At 52.8% G+C, this 19,147-nt stretch overlaps 2 protein-coding genes across 3 annotated transcripts; one reads left to right on the top strand and one right to left on the bottom strand.

Moving 5' to 3' along the window:
• The first annotated feature begins 5 nt into the window (after nucleotides 1–5).
• ACOT8 (acyl-CoA thioesterase 8) lies at nucleotides 6–11,952 on the top strand. 2 transcript variants are annotated; one of them, XM_036075419.2, is made up of 7 exons: nucleotides 1,519–1,658; nucleotides 1,815–1,959; nucleotides 4,725–4,789; nucleotides 7,091–7,316; nucleotides 9,207–9,364; nucleotides 9,923–10,117; nucleotides 11,717–11,952. In XM_036075419.2, exons 2-7 carry the CDS (start codon nucleotides 1,898–1,900, stop codon nucleotides 11,833–11,835), a joined length of 825 nt encoding a protein of 274 aa, XP_035931312.1. In that variant the 5' UTR covers nucleotides 1,519–1,658; nucleotides 1,815–1,897; the 3' UTR covers nucleotides 11,836–11,952. The 2 variants fall into 2 exon arrangements, with proteins under 2 accessions (XP_035931310.1, XP_035931312.1); XM_036075417.2 differs by lacking the exons at nucleotides 1,815–1,959; nucleotides 4,725–4,789 and adding an exon at nucleotides 6–226 and having other exon boundaries at nucleotides 1,522–1,658.
• On the bottom strand, nucleotides 11,949–17,554 carry SNX21 (sorting nexin family member 21). The gene is made up of 4 exons (XM_036075414.2): nucleotides 17,449–17,554; nucleotides 16,850–17,117; nucleotides 16,258–16,415; nucleotides 11,949–13,007 (listed from the first exon to the last, which is right to left on the bottom strand). The coding sequence occupies exons 2-4, from the start codon at nucleotides 17,109–17,111 to the stop codon at nucleotides 12,333–12,335; spliced, it is 1,095 nt and encodes a 364-aa protein (XP_035931307.1). The 5' UTR covers nucleotides 17,112–17,117; nucleotides 17,449–17,554; the 3' UTR covers nucleotides 11,949–12,332.
• Nucleotides 17,555–19,147: the final 1,593 nt, after the last annotated feature.

Raw genomic sequence — 19,147 nt, 5'->3', positions numbered from 1 at the left:
GGGGATTTCCGGTTACTGGAGCAAGCTGCCGGAAGACGCTCCGCGCTCAGTGCCGGTCTCCTCGTGTCGGTCCGGCGCAGTGTCGTGGCCGGCAGCAAGTGAACCGTATGTCGTCCCGGCGGGCTCCAGAGGACGAGCAGGGCGGCGGCGATCCCCCCGGGGACCTCCGCAGCGTCCTGGTTACCAGCGTGCTCAACCTTGAGCCGCTAGACGAGGATCTGTTCAGGTAGCCGGCCGCATCTGGCTCGCACCCAACCCCCCCCCCCCATTGGGACAGAGGCTTCTGATCTCGACTGCCGGCACCGCGTTGCCCCCTGCTGATAGCACCCTGGACGAGGATGGGCTCTGCGCGAGATGCAGGCTCTGCCGCGATTGGGAGAGAACTTGTCCCCGACAGACCTGCTCTCGCTGCCCTAGCTTCCTCCCTCTGTGCGCCAGGTCTGCTCAGCCCCGCCACTAGGAGGTCCTAGCAATCTGGGCAAATAAAGTGGTGGCCTGAGATAGCCTTCTCAGCAGCCTCCCTTGAGGAGTCCTGTCCTTGGGGGAGCCAGCCCAGAAAGGGTGGTGACTTGTCTAAGTGCACGCAGCTGATCAGGTTTAAAACTTATAAGCAGCTCCTTGCATATTCACTGTCTTTTTCCTCTTACAGACCTCCTTCCCTCCACCACTTGGATCTAGTAGCTCATTGCACTTTCTGAGGCCTGAGCCAGTTTCCTTCCAGATACCACTTAAATGCTCTCGGTAGCTAGGGATTTAATAGTTTTGTTCTTCATGGTTCCTACTGGCTTTTCAGAAGCAATCTTAGGTGTTAACTTCCCTTCCCCCTGCTTAATGAATTACAAATAACTTCCTGGAGGGCTACCTTGGAATGCATTATATTACAAAATGCTAACCTAGGGCTGGACTGGGCTGGGCTCAGTGGTAGGAAGCTGGAGTTTCACCTCTGGGGCCTTAGTTTCCTCATCTGTGCACTGAAGGGTTAGACTTGAAGCCTCAGGGCTCTTAAGAGTTCTAGATCTAGTTCTTGGAAGACCTGGACTGTCCCAAGTTGAGAGGTGTAAGTGGCAGGCCTTAATGCGGTCTGCCCCCAGCTCTTGGGGTTCATCTTGGTCCCCTAACGGCCTTGAGAGGCTTCTGCCTTATCCTGGAATACTGCAGTGGAAGAAACACTGGACTTGGGGGCAAAAGACGGAGATACTGCTCAGGATTGACAATATTTGAGTTGTGTCACCTTGCTCAAGTCACTTCCCCTCTCTGATTCCTGTTCTCTTTGTGTAAAATAAGGGGATTGGTTCCTTATCTTTAACTGAAGCCCACAGAAGGGTTGGGCAGTCTTGAAGGCCCTGAAGTCACCTGTATGCTGTATGCAGAGTAAAGGTATTTGCCTAGGAGAAGGGTCCATGGCTTTCACCAGATTTCACAAGGATCCTGTAGAGATCCTGCCCTGTAGGCTCAGTGATGGTTGCAGGATTTGGCCCTGTGTTCAGCCCGAGTATTTCCTGCTTTCCTGTTTCCCCACAGAGGAAGACATTACTGGGTACCTACAAGCCAGCGGCTGTTTGGGGGTCAGATTGTGGGCCAGGCCCTGGTGGCTGCAGCCAAGTCTGTGAGCGAAGACGTCCATGTGCACTCCCTGCACTGCTACTTTGTACGGGCAGGTAAACTACCCCCTCCTTATCCCCAGCCCAACCCTAATGACCCAGCAGCCACTTCTTCCTGCACCCCGGGGGCGGGGGGGGGGGGGGGGGGGAGGGGAGGGAGGAAGGACAGTGGGGGAGGGGGAGAGAGGGAGTCTATTAGTTGATTCCCTTCAGGGGAGCCTAGAGAAGAACAAGGCCTGGGGCCAGGAAGTGTTGGACCTCACACCTGAGATAACTGAGTGCTTGTTGATGTGAAAATGTTGGGGTTCGGAGCAAATGGTCCAGAAAGAATTCTTGAAGAAGCCTTCGATGCAAAAAGGTGGTTTTGTTTGTTTGTTTTTAAAGACTTATTTCTAGAAGAGGGGGTTGCCTGGGTGGCTCGGTTGGTTAAGTGGCTGCCTTCAGCTCAGGTCATGATCCCAGGATCCTGGGATCAAGCCCCAGGTTGGGCTCCCTGTTCAGTGGGGAGTCTGCTTCTCCCTCTCCCTCTGCCCCTCTCCCCCGCTCCTGCGCTCTCTCAAATGAAGAAATGAAATCTTAAAAAAAAAAAATAGAGTGTGGGGCGGGGGGGCGGGCAGAGGGAGAGGGAGAATCTCAAGCCGACTCCGGCTGAGCATCCCTGAGATCCTGATCTGAGCGGAAATCAAGAGTTGGATGCTTAACCAGCTGAGCCACCCAGGTGCCCCCAGAAAGGTGGTTTTACTAGAGCATGGGATAGGACCCATGGGCAGAAAGAGCTGCACTGGGGTTGTGACCGGTGACTGATTATATACTTTGAAGTTGGGAGGGGGTTAGGGACAGCACAAGCCTCCAAGGTATTTTGGAAACAAGGTTTCCAGGACCTTGAGGGGGTTAGCTATTATTAGGAAAAGATTATTTATTACTGTCTAATAAAACCTTAGTCATGAGACTCTTCAGATGTATATCAGGGGACCATATGCTTGGAGGATGATTGCCAACATGCATCTTGGGGGGTAGAGATAAAGGAAGTTTCCAGAGGAATTTCTGTAAGTTAAAAGAAGACTTACAGGATCCTGGGGGTGGGTGGGGTGGGTTCCGATAGCTAAGATTGCCCTTTGCCCTTAGCAAAGTATTAACACTGAGGCAGCTGAGTTGCTAGAGGAACATCACTGCCTGTTTCAAGGACTTGTCAGGGAGCAGTGAGTAGTAAGGACATTTAATTTTTTCTTTGGCCTTTGTTTCCCACATCACTTGTTATCTGGCGTGAAATGATGTAAGACTTTGTTGCTTAACTGCTCCTGCAGGTTTTTTGTTCATTCTTTACACACCTTCTGGTGCCAAGCACTGTGCTGGATCCGCAGAGGGGTGCTGTCACCTCTGCTAGGAGTTCAGCAGTAGGCAGCTTGGCTTGGAGAAGAGAGCACCAGCCTGCAAATCAAGAGACCGTGGGTCTGGTTTCAGCTTTACCACTAACTTGCCAAGGGATCTTGAGTGAGGTTAACACCGCCATCCCCCACCCCCTATCCCTCATCCCTCAGCCCTCATCCGCAGCCAGGCTTGGTTCATCCCACATGAAAAATGTAGAAGGGGAGGGTCCTGGACTGTTGCTGGTTTTCCATAGATGAGAACTATCATTCTTTTTAAATGAGGAATTTGTGGGAATAAACAAAATTTGCATGATACAGAGCATAGCTATGTACATTATCTTGTTTGGTCCTTATAAGTCAACCTGAGGGGTGGGCATTCCTGCCAGCATTCTACCTATGAGGAAATGGGGACCAGAAGAGGTTATGTAACCAGCTCCCGAAGTGCTCAGGGAGGCAGAGCTGGGATTTAAACCTGAGTGTGTGTGTCTCCAAGCTCCACACTCTGCCCTCCTCCTCTGCTTTTCTCTTTCATTCTTGGGAGGTAATTCCAAAGCATGGGAGAGCTACCAGGTTTTGGGGGAAGGATCCTTTTCCTTGGAAAGTCTCCATCCAGGGGCAGCGTGAAATGAGACACGCCCATGGTACTATTTCAAAATAATCATCAATCATTTGTGTCCCTACCTGCTTCTTAAAAGACTGGAGCTTTTCAATATATATTGAATAATTGGCAGCTATTACAGGCCTATTAAAATAGAAGTCAGGGGACAGGAGACTAGTAATAACAGGATTTGGGAGAAATGATTTTGTTAAAAAAAAACTAGGCTAAGGCCTATTGTTGCAGTTTTATAAAGTTCATTCTGAGCTTCCTGGCAGCAAGGCAAAAAGGGAAGCTCTCTTACAAGTGTGAGATGTGACCTCTGAGTGGGTCCAACGATGATATTTCAATATTTTTAAATAAAAGATGCTGGAATGGGGGGTGGTTGTCTTTGGCTATTTATCATATCAATTCTTTTTCTAAAAACCCAGGATAGAATGATAGTTTAATTTTTTGTGGTCTTTTCCCCCCCCCAGGTATTTCTCTAGAGATGTAGAAGAATGCAGTACAGGAGTCATCTGACTCGGGATAGGTTTAGAGCTTGGCAGATCAAGAGTAGAGTCATCAAACATTATTCTGTAAAGGGCCAGATAAAAAATATTTTATGTTTTGGAGAACCTGGCTGGCTCAGTTAGTGGAGCATGCGACTCTTGATCTCAGGGTCAGGAGTTAAAGCCCCACGTTGGGCCTGGAGCCTCCTTGGAAAAAAAAATTTTAGGTTTTGAGGGCAAAAGCAACAACAGAAAATATGTGAAAAAATGGTGGCAGTTAAAAAATGTTATTAATGGCATCAATTTCCTCATCTATTCAATGGGGGAAAAACCTTTGCATAGCTATGGTGAGACCCACTTGAGAAAACCTGCCTTAGTGTCTTTTTTTTTTTTTTTTTTTAAGATTTATTTTAGAGAGCTTGCTGGGTGGGGGGAGGGGCAGAGGGAGAGAATTCTCAAGCAGGCTCCCCACTGAGCACGGAGCCTGATTTTGGGGGGGGGGGGTGCTCAATCTCAGGACCCTGAGATCATGATCGGAGCAGAAACCCAGTCAGATGCTTAACCAGCTGAGCCACCCAGGTGCCCCCGTCTGCCTTAGTTTCTAAGGCCACCTGGCACCCAGCAGTAGGCACTCCACAACTGTTTACTCCGTTCCTTCAATATATTCCAGGGCCTACCTGCTCTGTTCCAATAAAAACATCCAAGAACAGGTCTGGAACTCATTCACACTGAAAGGTAAATCACTAGTAACTGGAAGTACTATGTTTTAGCTACAGCCTAAGGATTAGGTTAGAGCCTTTTTTCTTTTTCTTCTCTTTTTTTAAGATTTTATTTATTTATTTGAGAGAAAGTGAGCAGGAGCAGGGGGAGAAGCAGAGGGAGAGGGAGAAGCAGACTCTGCCTGCTGAGCAGCGAGCCCAACGTGGGGCTCTACCCCGGGACTCCAGGATCATGACCTGAGCCGAAGGCAGATGCTTAAGCAACTGAGCTACCCAGCCACCCCATTTTTTTTTTTTTTTTTTCCTTTTTTAAGTTTGTTGGGAGGGAAAGGAGGGTTCCTTTCCAGCCCCTGAAATCAGATTGCACATGTTAACTATTTCCAGGATCTGGACTCTTGGGAAGCCCTTGCTAAAGGCCTTCAACCTTGAGCTCCCATTCTGATAAAAATGCCCCTTGGGCAATGCTGGCCAGCAGATTGCTGAGCAAACCAGCCAGCTTTGGATGGTGATAGTTTTTGCTGTTGAATGAGCCTCCGGTGCCTGGTTGGCTCCCCATTTGGATGATGGTGGAGGAAGCAACACTTCTTGAGACCTGCTTCTTTGATCTGAATATTGAAAATCATCCCCAAGATGTCTCACTGCCAGGGTGTCAGAGTTCTCCAACGTCGGCCTGAATCAGAGAGACACTGAAGGACTTCAGGGACACCAAGGAGACTCTCTCCTCCTCAAAACCCTCCTGACTGATTTGTTGAGGGCTAGCTAATAGGTCTAAACACAGGCCTATTCCATCCTACCTTGGGGATGCAGACACCCAAAAGAGAAGGGCCAAGTGACCGTTGTTTGCATCTAGGATGAAGTGACTGACTGACAGCAGGCTTTTCCTGAGAGAATGAACAGTCAAACAGATAATGGCCAGACCACATATAAAAACAGAACTCTGGGCTGCCTGTGTGGCTCAGTCAGTTGTGTGTCTGAGTTGGTTTTGGCTCAGGTCATGATCTCATGGGTCGTGAGATCAAGCCCCGCGTCGGGCTCCGCACTCGGGGGAGTCTGCTTGAAGACCTCTCCCCTGCTTCCTCCCCAACAAAATAAATGTATCTTAAAAAAAAAAGAAGAAGAAGAAGAACTCTGATCCACAGTTGGCAGCAAGCAGCCTAGGAAGCCAACCTGCTGTCTACAGGTCAGACCTCTGGGAGGAAGTCAGGCCACCATCTCTAGCAACCAGTCCAGGAAGCCGAACCATAGCCCCTGTTAACAGTCAGCCCCAAACACGAGAGACTTGATTAATAGCTAATAGCTTCCCTAACTTTTGTCCCCACTTCCAACTTAGGACCAACCAGAGAAAGCCAAATATGCACACCTACCCATTACAGAGGCTGCCCTGCCTCTAGTTAGCTTCCCTGCTTCTCCCCATGGCAGCAGCTTCCTGTCGTGGCACATACTCGATCTTGTTTCACTGTAATGCTTTCTTGCTCCCCTGCCTGCCTTTGAGTTTCTGCCAAACGTAAGTGACGGTGACTGACTCCCTTGCTATACTAAACTGAATAAATAGCTTTTGCTTGTTCTAAAACAAAAAGGTGCAGGCCAGAGTTGTGGACCTCTGATATAGAAGATTAGTACTGGACTCATGACAAGATCCCAGTCACAGATGAAACCAGACAACAGCTGGGATTATTTTCTTTAACAAACACATGGGGCACTTACTGCATGATGGATGTTATTTTAAACACTTTATTTTTATTTTTATTTATTTATTTTTTTTAAAGATTTTATTTATTTATCTGAGAGAGAGAGAATGAGAGAGACAGCACATGAGAGGGGGGAGGGTCAGAGGGAGAAGCAGACTCCCTGCCGAGCAGGGAGCCCGATGTGGGACTCGATCCAGGGACTCCAGGATCATGACCTGAGCCGAAGGCAGTCGCTCAACCAACTGAGCCACCCAGGCGCCCATTATTTTAAACACTTTAAACTATGACTAATTGAATTCTCCTTAACATCCTGAGAGGTCTAAGCACTGATGATCCCTATTTTACAGATGGGTCAACTGCTCAGAGATTTTCCCAAGGCCACATAGCTAGTGAGAGGTGGCCAGGCCAGAATTTGAATGCAGGGAACGTCCCCCTGCTCTGTGCTGTGGCGAGAAAGGACAGGCTCTGGTATTCTCGCTGCATCCCTAGTCCCGGGGCCGTGGCAGGCCTCAGTCGGGCTACCGAGCAGAACAGAGAACGAGTAGCAGAGGTGCCTGTCCAGCCGTGGTGATGACGACTGCTCACACGGGGCTCACTTGGACTCACCGTGTCACTTGTGCCTGCCGCAGGGGACCTCAAGGTGCCGGTGCTGTACCAGGTGGAGCGGACGCGGACGGGGACGAGCTTCTCGGTGCGCTCCGTGAAGGCCGTGCAGCACGGCAAGCCCATCTTCATCTGCCAGGCCTCCTTCCAGAAGGCTCAGCCCAGCCCCATGCAGCACCAGTTCTCCATGCCCAGTGTGCCCCCACCCGAAGAGCTGCTGGACCACGAGGCCCTCATCGACCAGTATTTAAGGTGAGAGAGCTGGAGGCTCCAGGACACCTGCAGTTGTCACCTGGGAGTGGGTCACGGAATCCTTTAGTGGGTCTTGACTGGCATTTAAAAAAATACAGATATCGGGGCGTATTGTGTGTAGTAAGGGTAAGGCCCCTCTTGTGGATCCTGCGTGTCGATTGTTTGTGGTGTGTGTACCTGTGTGCACGGGCGAGCGTGTTCAGTCATGATGTAAATGCAGAGCTTCTGATTCAGCCGGTTCAGGTACTGTTACAGCTTTACTGACTGTTAAAACATGGAAACACTTCTGTGATCACTTGGTACATATCTCTCCGGTCCCTGAGTGATCCCTCTCCTCCTTTGGGATCACTCATGACCCAGCAGCCTAGGAGGTAATGCCTGGCAGGGGTGACGGTCCCTGTTGCCTTTGCCTTAGTGTGTGTTCAATATTTTGAGTATCACCTGGTGAAATGCATTTCTTGTGGATCACAGCTAATAAAGCTGGGAACATGCTGGGGCAGGGGAAAGAGCTCTGGGTCCCGACACAGGACAGAACAAGGCTTCTGGCCAGGTCTGTGCCTCTGTGAGTGTTCCCCTGCTGTGTGACTTTGCCCGACTCCCCAGCTTCTCAGAGTCCTGCCTCGTCTGAAAATTGGGAATGGTCATGTCTGTCCTGCCTCCTTCACAGCTGTATCCTAAGGAGAGCTCCCCTGTCCTGTGCTGCATGCGGGGGAGGCGGCAGAGTACTGAAGGGATGGATACGGGTTTGATCTTTCGGTAAAGGCCTGCGTTCAAATGTAGACTCTGTTTCTGCTAGCTGTGGGAGTTCGGGCAAGTTGCTTTCCCACTCAGCCTCTGCTCACAGTGGGGGCTAATCATAATTCCTACCTCATAAAGCCGTAGGAGGATTAAATGAGGTCAGAGATAATAAGTCACTTCGTGACAGCTCGTGAATTGTAGTTACACCACTACCGACAGAGAGGAGTAAGCACAGAGCCCGGTCTGTCAGAGCTCACAGATGTTCGCTGAAAGGAAAGGCGGACATAGGTCTTAAAGGTCCCTAAATAAGAGAGCTGTGCTGTCCACCTAGGAGGCCACTAGCCACATGTGGCTCTATTAAGATAACGGTAAATAGAACGAACAATTCTGTCGTCACACTAGCCACACTCCAAGCACTCAGTAGCCACACGTGGCTGGCGGCTAGCGGAATGGGCAGTGCAGGTCCAGAACCTTCCCACTGTCACGTAAGGTCTGGGGGACGGTGCCTTAGAGGGTGGGGCTGAAAATGGAAACCCTGGTGAAGAGCACTCGGGGTGGCTGTTACCAGGGTGGAGGGGCTTCCCTGGAGATGGGCTCCCCACTCTCCCCCGGGACACGGTCTTCCCAATTGCTTAGGGTTAGGTAGGTTGGTCCCAGTTGCGTAGCCTGCTTCCTGAAAGTTGAGAATAGCGAAGTTGATAAAAGCCTGAACCATGGAGCCAGACTGCCAGGGTCCACATCCTGCCTTCTCCACTTCCTGAGCAAGCTCCTTGAACTCCCGCTGCTTATTTCAGGTCAGTTATTAGAGGGGGGTGATGATAGCGTTACCTCACAGGGTTGTCGTGACAAGGTAGTGTATGTGAAATGCTTAGAAGGGACCCTCTGATAGGGTCCGCCTTGCTACTCCGAAGCGTTAGGAGGTAGGCTGCTGTCATTGTCTACATTTTGCAGATGGGAAGAGAGGCTCGGCGAGGTTACTAATGTGCACAAGGTCACAGGGCTCCTAAGTGGCAGAGAAAGCATTCAGACACTATGCTCTTCTGCCTGTCAGACGGGAGGGGAGCGGTGGGGAAAAGTCAGGAGTCCCCATGGAGGAATGAGGGGGTCACAGAGGCAGCTCAGAGAGGCTCTCCCTTTCCCCTTTATTTTCAGGAACCCCAACCTCCAAGAGAAGTACCGAGTGGGACTGAACCGAATTGCGGCCAAGGAGGTGCCCATTGAGATTAAGCCGGTTAAGCCACCTACCCTGAGCCAGCTGCAGAGCATGGACCCCAAACAGATGTTCTGGGTGCGAGCCCGGGGCCATATCGGTAAGAGGACCCCAAGGACTGGAAGAAAACACTCTTCCAGGGGCTAGGCCTGGACCTTACATGCCCTTTGTAGCACTGGGCGTGTTACTTCCCCTCTGGGCCTGCTGTTTCCTTGTCGGCATGATGGGGAAGTAGCTTCTCACCGGGACCCTGTCCACCGCCAGCATGGGGATAAGGGGGAGGTGACTACGATAATCCCAATGGAGGCCCTTTCTGGGGAAGGCAAGGCACCTTGCGGAGATTCTCCTCCAGGACCCCTGCTAACCACATGGCCTGTGTGCAAGCTGCACCCCTCAGAGGGCTCAGCGTGGGAGACTTAGGGAGTGAAGACTGGATTTCAGACCTCACTTAGCCCTGCCCTCTGCCCATCCCTGCCTCCTTTGTCACCTGTCACACACACACACGTGTCACACACACACACACACCTTGGGCCAGGTGCCCTTATGCAGTGAGCACTCTACACATCTGTGCACGGCAGCCCCTCTCTGCCTGCCTCCCTGCAGGTCCTGAGCTGTATAGCCCAGCAGCCCAGGGCTGACAGGGCCCCACGCGTTGCAGGGGAGGGCGACATGAAGATGCACTGCTGCGTGGCTGCCTACATCTCGGACTACGCCTTCCTGGGCACGGCAGTGCTGCCCCACCAGTCGCAGCACAAGGTGCACTTCATGGTCTCTCTGGACCACTCCATGTGGTTCCACACCCCTTTCCGAGCTGACCACTGGATGCTCTATGAGTGCGAGAGCCCCTGGGCTGGTGAGTACGGGGCCATGTGGGACAAGGGGGCTGGGGGGGCGTGGTGGGCAGGAAGCCTGCTTTCTTGGGTGATCCTGTGGGGCACTGCCTGTCACTTCCTCTCCTGCCCACCCCAGGCTCTGACATTTTTTTTTTTAAGATTTTTTTTATTATTTGAGGGAGAGAGAGTGAGTGAGAGCATGAGAGGGGGTAGGGTCAGAGGGAGAAGCAGACTCCCCACTGAGCAGGGAGCCTGACGCAGGACTCAATCCTGGGACGCCAGGATCATGACCTGAGCCGAAGGCAGTCGCTTAACCGACTGAGCCACCCAGGCGTCCCGGCTCTGGCATTTTTGTCTTCAAAATGACAGCGTGAGGCTCGAGAGGGGACACCTGCTCAGCTGAATTTCTGTAGCATGCAGGGAGTGTCAGAGATCAGTTCTAGGCCCGGAAGCACTTCAGATTCTCTCTGTGATCCTGGGCCAGTCTCAGCTCCTGAGCCTCAATTTCCCCATCTAAACAGGGTCGCATGAGAGCAGTGGTAGCTGAAAGTGGTGGCATGTCATACTGCCAGTTGGGGGAGTTTTTTCAAAATAGATACTCAGATTCCACCCCCAAAATTTTGACTCACAGGTCTTGGATGAAATCCAGGAAACTATTATTTTTAAGCAGCTCCCTGAGTGATGGGGCGGATTAACCAACTGGTTGGGGGTCAGGACCCTCCGTAGTCTCTAAGGGCTCCGCTGCTTGGACCCTTGTGGTGTGCAGGGAAGCCCAGACGTGTTCAGCACTGTCTAGTCTCAGAGCCATGGGCTCCTTTCTGGGGAAGCACACTTCAGATGAAGGCCTTGCTCTATCAAACAGGGACAAAACTTAAGGGATCCTCTCTTCAGGGAAGGGGGACTCTGCAGCACCAGAAGTGTCGCAACGCAGATCAGCGGCCTTGCAGTTAGGACACCTGGTTTGGCCAGCTCCTTATGGCTGAGTGCCTGAGGCTCCCTGGACTTCAGTGTCTTCATCTGGAAAATGGGCTGAGGCCTGCTTCACTTGGCTACTCTGAGAACTAAGTGAGCTCTACTCTGTGTAAGGGAGACCAGCAGCTCCCTCCAGAACCTTCCACTCAGGCCCAAGGCTAGCAAGGGAGTCTGCAGGCGGGGAGGGAGGGTGGCCAGATGTGATGGCCCCAGGTACCCCCCCACCCCATTTTTCCTGGTAGGGGTGAGGATGGGGGTTTTTTGGGTGTGAAATACCGCCCTGGAGGACCCGGTTTGATTTGTTAGAAAGGGAACTGCTGGGTTTCCTACCACAAGTGGCCAGAGTGGGGGTGGATCTGCTTAGCCAAGCTACTGACCTGAGACTGCCCTCAGAATTCTCCCCGCTGTGAGCTTTTTGAGGAAGCCAGTAGATATGTGAAAGTGCTTTTAAACTGTCAAGTGGGGTTCCCTCAGGAATTACCCCCAGGGACCATTCCTAATAGGCTCATCAAACGGCACTTAAGAGACTGGGAGAGGCCACAACACTCGATGTGCCCTTGTATGGGGCAGCCAGACCGGTTGCACCCTTTTCAAGAAGCACATTTGGTGAAGGGGAAGGCTGTTCTCACCCTTCCCCTCACCCACAGGTGGCTCCCGGGGACTGGTCCAAGGGCGACTATGGCGTCGGGACGGCGTCCTGGCTGTGTCCTGTGCCCAGGAGGGCGTGATCCGAGTGAAGCCCTGGGTCTCAGAGAGCAAGCTGTAGCCAGAAGGACCAGCTTGGCCTGGGGCTTCAAGGATCACCCTTCTCCCCACCAACTCCGTACAGTCGAGGGCTGGGCCTTCTGTCCCCAAACCCAATAAAGAGACTAATACCACTGGAGCTGCTGGCCTTTAATTCCCCTGGGCCAGACGGCAGCTGTACTCCAGGACTCCAGGGGAAGAGTCCCTGGCCATCCGGCCAAGGAAGAGGTAACGCTGACCTACACTGGGGCATGGTCCCCAGACACTCATGAGCTGGACAGGCTGCATCAGACTTGCTCCCTCCACCACCCCAGGGCAACCCCAGCCAAAGCTTGTCCTGAGCCCAGCTCGATAGAAGGAACATGGTTCCTTGGTGTGCTACAAATTCTTCGTAGGGCTTCTAGGGGTTCCCAGCACCCCCTACAGCTTCCCAACTGCTATTCATGTCCTCCTTACTCACCCCCACCCTCCATCCTGGGACGGTGCCTCTCCCCACAGTGGCCTGAAGTCTAGGCAAAGTCAGTCCAGTACCTCCTTGATGAGCAATTCTTTGAGACTGGGGGGTGGTGTGGGGGTCAGGCCTGCCTCCTGCAGGGCCTGGAGCCGGGCCTCTGATTGGCGTTTGTCCAGGCCCAGGCGCCAGGAGAGCCGGACGTGGGCCTCCAGAAAGGGTGCCAACAGAGGGTGGGGGTTCTTGTCCCCCAGCAGTCGCAAGGCCCTCTCACAGCACGCCCGGGCCTCCCCAGGATCCTCCAGCTCCTGGTGGCACACAGCCAGCCCAGCCAGGGTCAGCAGAGGGCGGTCTGGGCCCAAGGGGGTGCCTAGCTGGGCCTGCAGCTGCCAGGCGTTGGCCCAGAGCGCCAGAGCCTCATGATAGAGGCCGGTGCAGGTGAGGCTCTGGGCCCGCCGCAGCTCGGGCAGCACGAAGAAGTCCTGCAGGTCCGGGGCGAGGCGCAGCTCGGGCACTGCCTGCAGGTGGCTCAAAAACTGCTCGAAGGCCCGGCTGCGGCGGGCGATGGTCTCCGCTGTAAAATTCCGGCGCAGGCGCTTCCGGGGGAATGAGATGGCGGCCATGGGGCCCCGGAACTGTCGCTGCAGGTTTCGGTGCAGCCGCTCAAAGTCCGAGTAGCGGCGCGAGATCTGGGCTGGCTGGCGATCAGGTGGCCCTGGACCCATCACGGCGAGGGTGTAGAGCTGTAGGGAGGGTGGGGTCAGGGCAGGTGTGAGTTGTCCGTGCGCCCCTTCCCTCCCCACACCCACACCTCAAGCTGTGTTCCCCCACTTCTTCCCTTTGCCCCTGAGACTGGGCCCAGGAGGGTGGGAGCTGCTGGGGCGGCAGCCAGGGAGCCCAGTCCCATCTTACCTGAGGCTCGTCTGAAATGACCCAGGCCCAAGGCAGCACGGGGAGAGAAAGACAGAGATGAGCTTCAGTGCCTGGAGCTGCCACCCCTTTTGCCCCTTCCAGGGAGCACTCCCTTCCCATAGGGCAGTTACCTCTTCTGACAGCCCCTCTGGTAAACCAACTGGGAGCTGAAACCCAGGCCGATCTCTTGGGCCTCTGAACCAACCTTCGAGACCAGCTTGGACTTTGTTCCGCTCTGGACACAGAGCCCCCACATCCTTAGCCAGGTTATTCCAAAGCAGACCTGGAGGAGAGGTCTTCAGATAGACCCAAGTAGTGATCACTTTGAAGAGGGCATCGGGACACAGGTCCTAACCCCCCGGTCAGCTACTCCCTCGCGGCGTGTCGTCAGGTAAGGCAGTCCCCCCTTGGGTCTGCTTTCCTCGAAGTGGTAGCCTAGGTCAGTGTCCACTCACAGGTGGGATGCGTATAAGTAAATATTGGTCCTGAGATTCTAGGTGGTATGTGCTGGAGTAAATAACACTGAAGCAGACAGGAAGTGAAACACCCCCCCCCGAAACCAACCCCCCCCCCCCAGTTCTCTTTGAATCCTGACTACAGATGAAAAGCTCTCTCAGTTTGGTTTTTAAAACGCACTTCTCGGGCGCCTGGGTGGCTCAGTTGGTTAAGCGACTGCCTTTGGTTCAGGTCATGATCCTGGAGTCCCAGGATCGAGTCCCGCATCGGGCTCCCTGCTCAGCGGGGAGTCTGCTTCTCCCTCTGACCCTCCCCCCCTCTCATGTGCTCTCTCTCTCTCTCAAATAAATAAAATCTTTAAAAAAAATAAATAAATAAATAAATAAAACGCACTTCTCCCATGCTTCTCATCTCCACTTTCAGAAAAGACCTAGAAAGCAAATCTCAGGTCAGGGCCTTCAGGCAACAGCATTCATGCAGGGTTTTAATGACTGCTTTTATTGTATTAATTTTTACAGTATGGCAAGCAAGGCTTTTACAGTACTGCTTTGAAGTCTTTTGAACTTATTTACGGAAAAAAATAAGTTTACTTAAAGAAAAATGTTAAGGAATGGTACAAATAGCATTTAGCTAGGACGAGAATCATGAAGGTGGTACTGGAATGACTGATGTTTGAGAAACGCTGATCAAGATGACCATGAAGCTGCCCCTAGGTCTGAGCACCTGAATACAGATTAATCTGTAATAATGCTGACCCACCAGGTTTAAAAAGGGGGATTAGTTAAGCATGAGATGTTGAAGGCACACTAACACCAAGCCCAGACTTTTCTCTTGAATTTGTTCTGTGAAACTGCCAATATTCTAGCCACCTCTGGTCTATTCTATACTTCTCTCAAAGATTCAGTGTATGTTAACACTATTTAACCTTAAAGAAGTTTATTTTACTCCCGTTCAGTTCTGCACTCCCCAAACATACTGGCTGCAAAACCTTTTTTTTTTTTTTTTTTTAAAGGAACGGTTATCAGCATTCCAGGGAACCAGTTTCCTGCAAAATACACTTCAGGAAGCATTGTCTAAAATGACCCCTTATATTCATGTAGCTTTTACTTTTATTTTTAAATTTTTGGCAAAAAGGAAACATTTTATATCCATTATCTCATGGGTAATAATGACAGGAGCTCCATGAACTTAGCACCTACCCCTGCTACGACATGCTGTGCTGGGCACTTCACTATGGAGCACAGTGAGGAGGGAGTCCCTGACTCGGACAGACGAGGAAGCAGGCTCCACGGGAAGCAAAGGGCTCAAAGACTTCCCTGTAAATGGTCCAGCTGGGATTCAAACCCAGGCCCACCTAATTCCACAGCCTGGGCTTTCAACCCCAACGGGAAAAGTTAAATCAGGATTTAGGGTCCCCTTTGGACAGAGGAGGGGACCTGTCTCCCCAGACATGGGCCAGGGCATATCTGGCCATCCTGCTCTATCCTCTCATTCTCAGAATCATCCCAAATTTCCCTGCTGCCTGGCTGTTCCTTGGGGTCCCTTTGCCGGTGCGTGAGGCCTGGGACTTTTGCCCCTTAAGACTAGATCATCAGAGTCAATCCCTGCTCAAATTGGAGCAGTCACCCCATGGGCGTGGCCCTTGTTTACTAACAGCAGCAGAAAGGAATGGAGAGGCCCAGATGAGGGACAGGGCTCCAGGCCCCTTTCCTGCTGAGTCAGAAATGGAGGAGGGTGTTGAAGAGGAGGGAAGTCTGAGTCGGCCAGGACTGGCCAAGTCAGGCTGGGTTTCAGGACCTGGCAGACCTCATTCTCCCATGTCAGTTTCTCCTTCCCACAGGCAAGGAAAACCAGACTCCAAGGCCTTCCCCCACATTGCTCTTCATCCCAACCCCTACCCCCTAAATCTAACCCTCAGAACAAGATTATTGTGTACAGTGTCGGTGCCCGGGGACTGATTCACCTGGGCTGTAAGGAGGCCACAACAGGCCCTAGATGCCAGACATTTTCAAGCCAAAGTTAAGTCATAATAATAGACTTTTATCAAGCACTTCATAATGCCAGGCACAGTGCTGAGGGCTCCCTGTGCGCCGTCTCATTTCATTTCTGCAACAATCCTCTGCATTATTCCCACTGCTCGGATGAGGAAATAGGGTCATCAAGGTTCACAACTCACCCAAGGTGAAACAGCTGGTAATAAGTGGGGTCTGAATCAAGATCTGGATCCAAAACCCATTTTTTTTTAACCACTAATAAATGCAACTTGGGTCTCAGGTCTGACCCAGATATTATTCTTTCCAGTATATCTTATATTTTGCTACAGTTTGCAAGACCTGGGAGGTGGGGCCCACACATCAGTTCTCTTAGTCTCAAAACCAGGATGGGGGGCAGGTCCATAATCCCTCAGCAAGCTAAGTCACTTGCCTAAGGACCTGAACAAATTACATCCCCTTTCTGACCTCAGTTTCCCCATTCCTAAAATACACGGACGGTTTATAACTATACAGCTAGAACCACCGCCGCCCCCCGCCCCCCCCCCCCCAGCCCAAGGAAGTTGGGAATCTTCCCTTTCTCTTAGCCAGACTTCTAGACTCACAGCCCAGAGGTTCCTGGACCCTCACTCACCACGTACTTGGAGGGTGGGTCCTTGACCACGTTGGCGCTGGTCACCTCGAAGAGCAGCCGCTGGGGCACCAGAGTGTTCCGGGACTTCTTCCAGAAATCCTGCAACTGCCTTGCCAGGGGCTGACTGCCCCGCTGTCCATCAGGTGGGAGGCTCCGATCTGCATGGGGACACGACCAGTCACATCAATGGGCCTGGGGCTAAGGTGGACATAAACCATGTGTGGTGACCTCACTCATCCTCCCAACAGCTGAGACAGGCTTTATTTCCATTCGACATAAATGGAAACAGGGCCAGAGAGGGGCCAAGTGCCAAACACCGTGTCTGGCAGACAGTAGGCTCTAAATAAATATTCCTCCCCCCAAAACATCGCCAGCACATTATTACGATTTGTATCCCAGACCCTGTAAATTTAATGCCCCCAGCAACCCCGAGTTGGGAGTGATTTCCCCCATTTGACACGACGGAAAACTTGGCTCAGAGAGGTGTTGTGACTCTCTCAAGGTCACACAGCCAAGAGATGGCTGGGGAACAGGGCTGGGGTGGAGGCCTAATCGAGCCCCAGGATTCCCGCCTCTGTCTTCGGGAACTCGCCTGCATCTTCTCCCGACGCCCCGTCCCCAGAGGGCAGCGAGTCGGGGCCAACCTCCCCGTCGTCCTCCTCGTCGTCGTCCTCTTCGTCCTCGGCGCTGGTGAAGCTGAGGGTGCCGCTGAGGCGGGAGGACAGGCCCTCGGCGTCGTCGTCCTCCAGCTCCGAGCTCTCCGGGAACTGCTCGGCCTCCGGGCCGGTCGCCGCCTCCCCCGGGTTGTCGCCGGCCAGGGCGTGCCGCAGCCGGTGCAGGAGCCGCGAGGCCATGGCACCCTGGGGGGAGTGCGCGACGCTGGGTCCTGGGCGGGGGCGGGAGGGAGACCCGGGGCCCCGCGCGGGGAGGAGGGGCGGGGCCCAGGCGGCGGAGGGAGGGGCGCCGCGGAGGCCCCGCCCTAGCCCGTTGGGGGGCCCTGCGAGCCCGCGCGTCGCCTAGCGTCGCCCCCCCACCCCCTCCGCGCAACCTAGGGCCGCGCTCTTCCCGGGAGAGGCCAGGACCCTCCCCTCGCCTCTTTCGCCCGCTAGCGCGGCTCTCCCTCCCGCGCCCCGCGGTGCGCTCAGGGGCACGCGGTTCCCCAGCGTCCGGGGTGCAGCCCCGGCAGCTTACCGAGGCCGGCCGGGCTTCGCCGGGCCCAGGCCGCTCCCAGCGCCGCTCCGGCCGCTCCGGCCGCTTCCTGCCGCCGCCCCGCCCCCGGCCCCGCCCGCTCCCCGGAGCCTCCCGGGAATCCCGGGCCTTTCGCTCCGGGAGGGACTTGGGAATCCTGGGTAGGCCTGGGCGAACCCCAGCGTCCTGCGGGATTGTACCCAATCCCCAGGGGCTCTCTCCCCCCGTGAATCCTGCTAACCGTCCCGAAGACCCAGTCTGTCCCGGCTGCCCCCAATCTATCCCGCAATCTCCATCCAGCGCTCTAACTTTCCAAAGTCATGCCACAGTGGGAAGCCCATCTCGCCGGTGAAAAAATTGAGGCCAAGGGAAGACACGTTATCTGATTTGGAGTCTGACTTCGACCCTAGAGCCTAGGTTTTTTTCCTGTGTGAAACAGGAACAATTAAAACTAGTACTAATTTTGCAGTCCTTGTAAGGACCCTGATCCAGTGCCTGGCGCAGACCAGGGGCTGACAGACTGATCAGTTACATAGTGATTATTGTTTCTACGGTCTTCACACGTTCTTATCATCTCATTTGAACCTCACACATAGGAAGTAGCAAACGGGGAAGTGAGATCCAGAAAGGCAGAGTTATTTGCCCAGAGTCACACAGCTTGCCAGAGGTTTCTGAGTGTGGGGCCTTGTAGCCTACCTTTCCTGAGTTCCTCATTCTGTTCTTTCCCCACACAGAAGGCCTGGTAATCTCAGCAGCTTCTCTGAAGGGCTGGCTGTGTTTTATCTTTTACTGGGAGGGCAGCAGTGGGTCAGGAAAAATTTATTGTCACTTCCCGTCAAAAGGCCTTGCTATCAGTCCCTAGCAAGGCAGATATTGTTGGTTATACAATCGAACAAATGAAATCTCTCTGACAGTCCTTCCTACCCTTTTTGCACGGCACAGGAGAGAGAAGTGGGGGGGAAGTAGCTTTGAATGGGAAACACACTCCACTATGTGCAGAGGTTCCGCTGTGACCTACATCCTGTTCTAGGCATTTTACATGGGGTCACATCTCACACTCACATCTTGGGGGAGGGGCTGTTATTGGATAATAATGGTCCATTTTCAGGATGAAGAGGCAAATTGACTTTCTCAAAATCCAGAGCTAGGAAATAATGGGAGCTAGGATTTATGGCCAAGTCCATGTAATTTCAAGAATCTAGCTACTCTTCATTCAGCTTAGCAGTAGGGTGTGGGGGCAAAAAGAGACACACTTCATTCCTTAATTCATTCAACACTCACTCATTCACTGAACACCGAAGAATATCAACTTGTATTTTGGCATAGGTCTCACAAATCTGGGTAGGTGTTCAAAAACACAAAGCAGGTGTTCATAAAACCATGGGTTGTCAGAAATCTGGTCTGGTACTTCTGTTTTACAGATGGGAAGTCTGAAGCTCAGTGAGGGGAAGGGACCTACCTTGGGCCATACAAATAGGACCAGAACTAGACCTCCTGAAGTCTTGTATTCTCCACTATCCTATAATATCTCCCTACAGCCACCCTGAGAGATGGTCATTAAATTCCTGGTTGCATACGGTCAGTAACAGGGAGCTCATTATCTCCGGAGGCTTCCCATTCCCGTGATTTTTCAACCTTGATGGTTAGGAACTTCCTCCTCATAACCAGATGCCACTCCGTTCAGTTATTCCTATAAAGAACA

The sequence above is a fragment of the Halichoerus grypus genome, chromosome 10 (genome assembly GCF_964656455.1).
Source record: "Halichoerus grypus chromosome 10, mHalGry1.hap1.1, whole genome shotgun sequence".
NCBI classification, from domain to species: domain Eukaryota; kingdom Metazoa; phylum Chordata; class Mammalia; order Carnivora; family Phocidae; genus Halichoerus; species Halichoerus grypus.
This window is presented reverse-complemented; position numbering and strand designations above follow the sequence as displayed.

Coding starts and splice junctions, on each gene's coding strand:
- ACOT8 (XM_036075417.2), top strand. CDS start 108: ATGTCGTCCCGGCGGGCTCCAGAGGACGAGCAGGGCGGCGGCGATCCC. Junction 1,659..7,090: donor CTGCTACTTTGTACGGGCAG/GTAAACTACCCC, acceptor TGCCTGCCGCAG/GGGACCTCAAGGTGCCGGTG. Junction 7,317..9,206: donor CTCATCGACCAGTATTTAAG/GTGAGAGAGCTG, acceptor CTTTATTTTCAG/GAACCCCAACCTCCAAGAGA.
- SNX21 (XM_036075414.2), bottom strand. CDS start 17,111: ATGGCCTCGCGGCTCCTGCACCGGCTGCGGCACGCCCTGGCCGGCGAC. Junction 16,416..16,849: donor GGCGTCGGGAGAAGATGCAG/GCGAGTTCCCGA, acceptor GTCCCCATGCAG/ATCGGAGCCTCCCACCTGAT. Junction 13,008..16,257: donor ACCCACCCTCCAAGTACGTG/GTGAGTGAGGGT, acceptor CCCTCCCTACAG/CTCTACACCCTCGCCGTGAT.